At 39.2% G+C, this 5,177-nt stretch overlaps 1 protein-coding gene across 1 annotated transcript in view; it reads right to left on the bottom strand.

Moving 5' to 3' along the window:
• LOC107561220 (zinc-binding protein A33-like) overlaps positions 1 to 2,517 on the bottom strand; it is a 7,005-nt gene extending 4,488 nt beyond the window's left edge. The window contains exons 1-2 of the mRNA XM_016245607.1: positions 2,069 to 2,517; positions 631 to 726 (exon numbers count right to left, since the gene is read on the bottom strand). Coding sequence (XP_016101093.1) covers positions 631 to 726; positions 2,069 to 2,467 — 495 coding nt within the window. The 5' untranslated portion in view covers positions 2,468 to 2,517. The remainder of the gene's footprint in view (positions 1 to 630; positions 727 to 2,068) is intronic.
• Between the last annotated feature and the right edge of the window lie 2,660 nt (positions 2,518 to 5,177).

Here is a 5,177-nt window from a genome sequence, read left to right as displayed (position 1 = left end):
AGGATCAGAACTGCAGTGGCTTTGGATCAGAAGCAGAGACAGCAGAGACAGCAGCAGATCACTCACCTTTCCATTGAGACTGGAAACTCCTGCAGAACAAACACACAGTTAATCATCAACAACTCAATCAATCAATCAATCAATCAATGATCTGAAATCAGACCTTCAGAAAGGAGACGTCACTGGCTCTCATCATCTCCTCCGTGTGTGTGTGAATGTGTGAAAGAGCTGAGATGTGTCTGTTCATCTCCTCCAGCTTCTCCTTCATCATCTGCTTCTTCTGCTCCTCTTCCTCTCTCAGTGCAGTGATTGTAGCTTCTTCTTCATCTCTGAGAAACTGATGAAGCTTCTCAAACTGCTGTTTAATCTGACGCTCTGTGTGCTCGGCTTGAGACTGAAATCAAACCACATTCACTTCAATCGTCTCACTCGACACACATCAACACAATCGCATCATTCAGATCTGAGAGAAACTCAGATACAGGCATATAACAGATCTAGAAGCAGATCACTGCTCGTCATTAACAGAGATAATCAACTGGAGTCCATTATATTAAATATATCAGATCATAACTGTATATAGTGATCCTACAGCTGTAATGAAAATGACTCTGGATTCTGTTTCCTCACCACGATGTGTTGAACTGTTTTCTCAAACTCTTTTTTCATTTCTTCATGGTGTTTCAGATTCTCTTGTAAGGGCTTCAGTGATGTATTGAGCTCCTCCTAGAATTGAACAAAAATACATGAAACACCAGATTATAGTACTTTGTTGAAAACGAAGTGTTTGAGAGAGGCGGGGCATAGAGGACCTACAATAATGTACAGTATTTGAAAAAGAATGTGTTTTTTGAACATTAAAGCATGTCAACATATTCTGTTACACCAAATACACAAAATAATGATCTTTAAAAAAGCATCATATGACCCCTTTAAATAAACTGAATTTTTTGCTTTCTACCAGAAAATCCTAAGAGAAAACCCAATCTTCAGTCTGTAAACTGAAGTTCAAATGCAACTGGATTATGCAGCAAGACAATGATTCATAGCACAGGAGTAAATCCACCTCTGAATGACTCAAAAAAGCACAGTTAAAGTTTGACTGAACCCAATGGAGATGATGTGGCAAGACCTTAAACAGGCAGTTCATCAAAAGTGGGCCAAAATCCCACCAGCTGAGAAAGGCTGATCTGCAGTTATCGCAAGCACTCAGCTGCAGACGTTGCTGATAAAGGGAGTGATAGGCGTTGAATAACTTTTCTTTTTTTTTTTGGCTTAAAAACGAAACTGTATTTTGTGTTTACTCCGGTTGCGTTTACGCCTTTGTTTTATGTTGTATTTTATTTGAAGATCTAAAACTGTTTAGTATGAGACACAAAAACTGAAGAAATCAGGATGGTCCAAATACTTTTTCACATCCCAATATCATATGAACAGTGTTGGGGGTAATGCATTACAAGTAACGTGAGTTACGTAATCTGATTACTTTTTTCAAGTAACTAGTAAAGTAATGCATTGCTTATATATCGCCAGTTTGTTGACTGACAGCTCTCCTGTCCTCATGCTGAGAGAAATCAGGAGCTAGTGCAGAGGCCTTGTGTGCATTGTGTAAACATGATGTTACTGTAGATCTAGACTAAATGTCAACATGCATTAATTCATATCACTGCACAAAACAGATTCAGTATTCCTCAAAGCAGTGAAATGCAAAATCAGAATACAAGGCAAACCTGCAATAATGAAATGATAAACAACACAAATATCCTTTATGCATTTAATCTCATTTTATTAACCTTTGCTAATGATCGCATCCAACCATACTAATGAGCAAAATGACTTTAGATAAACATAACATTTGTGTTTCCTTTTTTTATTGCCGAAAAGAGAAAAACAGTAACGCAATTAATAACTTTTTTTAGAGAGTAACGCAATATTGTAATGCATTACTTTTAAAAGTAACTTTCCCCAACGCTGCATATGAAGTTGAGAAAATGCATGGCTGAGTGAAATATTTGGTGCATGAATGTGATGCGTGTTTATGACTCTAAACAAGAGACATTTGTCTTACCTTATAAGATGAAACCGCTTCACCGATGGGTCTGAATGTGTGATTGTCGTGTTTCTGTGAATTAATACACACTAAACACACCGGCTGTTTGTCCTCCAGACAGAAGAGCTTGAGTTTCTCTCTGTGCAAACTGCAGATCTCCTCAGACTCTGATGAACGCCTCTCATTTCTCTCCTTCAGGAACGACTCGCACAGGTTTTTTAACGCAAGGTTAACTGGAGGATCGTGTTTGGAGTCTCTCCTGCAGACAGGACACTCCTGAGTTCCCTTGGTTGTCCAGAACTGCTGAAGACACTCTTTACAGAAACTGTGACTGCATGATAAAATAACAGGAGTCTTGAAGATCTCACAGCACACGGGGCAAGAAAGCTCGTCTGCGGATACATTCAGTGACGCCATGTTCAGCGATCTGAACTTTACTTTCACTTTCGGGAAGAAGAGAGTCAAGGCGCAGGGCTCGGCTCTCTGTGCATCGCGCAATACATCTGAGCTGATCTGACAGAAGCCAGATCTAATCGTGATGACTGACCTGTGGCTATTCGGGTCTTCAAACGATTTTGCGGATTTGATTAAAATATCTGGAGTGAGTTGTGAGATATTGCTGCGTGTTCATTGGGAAGGGCAGATATATCGATACTCGAAAGCATGATCAGCAATGCAGCGATTGGCTGGCGTCAGGAGAGCAGCGATGCATTCCGGACAGCATCCTCCATGTTGAGCTACAACGCTGTAACAAGCGCAACAACGAGATATATTTGAGCGACGTCAGGTTTAATTCATCTCTCTGGCAATATCATGTTGTGGTCTTGTTGAAGAACAGCTGCCCATCTTGTGATATAACCAATACATTTTGGGTTGATTTAAAGGGGTCATATGATGTTGCTAAAAAGAACATTATGTTGTGTATTTGGTGTAATGAAATGTGGTTATGCAGTTTAAGGTTAAAAAAACATTATTTATCACATACTGTACATTATTGTTTCTCCTCTATGCCCCGCCTTTCTGAAACGCGTCGATTTGTACAAAGCTCATTAAAAAGCGAGGTGTGCTGTGATTGGCCCGCCTTTCTGAAACGCTTCGATTTTTACAAAGCTTGTTGGTCTGAAAAGCGAGGTGTGCTGTGATTGGCCAGCTATCCAGTGCGTTGTGATTGGCTGAATACCTCAAGCGTGTGATGGAAATGTTACGCCCCTCGCCATAAACATTCAAACCCATTATAAATGAGGCATTTGTTGCATCCAGTGGGGACATAATTACGGATTATAATGACTTATACTGTCTTTTTACACGTTGCATTGCATCGTGCCACGTAAACATAAAACCATGTCTGCATTTGTGATCGGAGAAATGACAAACAAGCGTTACTCTACACTGCTCAAAACTCACGTTTGAATCATCAGTGGCAAATCCTTTAAATGAAAACATACTTACAGTCTGTGAGTCAGAACAGCCGGCATTGTAGTTACTCTCCCAGGATCAGGAAACAGTCCTCCATAAAATGCGCTGCACACATCTGAATATTTGGGTTGAAGTGTTCTGGAACAGTGTTGTAAATACAACTTAACCACTGATTTCTAGTCGTGTCCTCTTTTGGAAGACCAAACAAAGTAGTTTGTCTAATTTGACCATAACACCTTTCTCCATGTGGCCTCAGAGTCTTCAAGGTGCGTTCTGGCAAAGCTCAGTCATGACTGCATGTGGCGTTTCTTGAGGAGTGGCTTTTTTCTTGCAACCCTCCCATACAAGCCACATTTGAGGAGAATTTGTTATATTGTTGTCACATGCACACAATGACCCCTCTTTGTCATAAATTCCTGCAACTGCTTCAGAGTTGCTGTAGGCCTCTTGGTCGCCTCTCTGACCAGTTTCCTCCTGGCTCATTCATAGAGGGATGTCCTGATCCAGGGAGGGTCTGTGTTGTACCAAATACCTCCCACTTCTTAATAATAGACTTCACTGTGCTTCAAGGCATTGATAAACCCTTTGAAAAAATGTTGTATCTATCTCCTGACATGTGCCTGTCCACAACTTTATCCCTGAGATCTTTTGACAGTGCCTTGCCACCCATAGTTGATTGTTTGCTTCAGTTGCTCAACCAAGGACTGAAAAGCTCCAGGAAAGCTCTTTTCTTGCTGAGCTGATCAAAATGAGCACAGCTGATCACAGTTCACATGGCTTTGTGTGCCATTGAGAAGGTGACCAGTTACACCTGATTGAGTTTACAAGGCATTTTTTGGAGGGGGTGATCCTTTTTCCAACTCAGTGATTCTGTTTTTTGTTTTTTTTGGTGCTATATCTTTCACTTGGATGTTATCAGTTGCACTGAGTAAATACTGCTGGATAAAATAAAAATGGTGTCCATCTTCATTTCAGGCTGCAAAGCAACAAAATGTGATTATTTTAAAGAGGCTGATTTTTTTTCTACCAACTGTAATTAAGGAAATTAGCACCAGATGCCAGATAAACACCAGTAATTTTGAGGTATTTATAAGTGTTATCTAATTTTGATCAGAGTTCTTTTTCAAATATATCATTTAAGTTTTTTATACTTTGCTTTAGAATAAAATTAATTTAAGAAATATGCTTAAAAAAAACTGCCCTTTTACTGTATGTAAATAAAGTTGCTCAACCAAGGACTGAAAAGCTCCAGGAAAGCTCTTTTCTTGCTGAGCTGATCAAAATGAGCACAGCTGATCACAGTTCACATGGCTTTGTGTGCCATTGAGAAGGTGACCAGTTACACCTGATTGAGTTTACAAGGCATTTTTTGGAGGGGGTGATCCTTTTTCCAACTCAGTGATTCTGTTTTTTGTTTTTTTTGGTGCTATATCTTTCACTTGGATGTTATCAGTTGCACTGAGTAAATACTGCTGGATAAAATAAAAATGGTGTCCATCTTCATTTCAGGCTGCAAAGCAACAAAATGTGATTATTTTAAAGAGGCTGATTTTTTTTCTACCGACTGTAATTAAGGAAATTAGCACCAGATGCCAGATAAACACCAGTAATTTTGAGGTATTTATAAGTGTTATCTAATTTTGATCAGAGTTCTTTTTCAAATATATCATTTAAGTTTTTATACTTTGCTTTAGAATAAAATTAATTTAAG

This window comes from Sinocyclocheilus grahami, unplaced genomic scaffold, assembly GCF_001515645.1.
Source record: "Sinocyclocheilus grahami isolate Dianchi unplaced genomic scaffold, SAMN03320097.WGS_v1.1 scaffold760.1, whole genome shotgun sequence".
In the NCBI taxonomy this organism is placed as follows: domain Eukaryota; kingdom Metazoa; phylum Chordata; class Actinopteri; order Cypriniformes; family Cyprinidae; genus Sinocyclocheilus; species Sinocyclocheilus grahami.
Note: the sequence above shows the minus strand (reverse complement) of the source record. Positions and strands in the feature narration are given on the sequence as shown.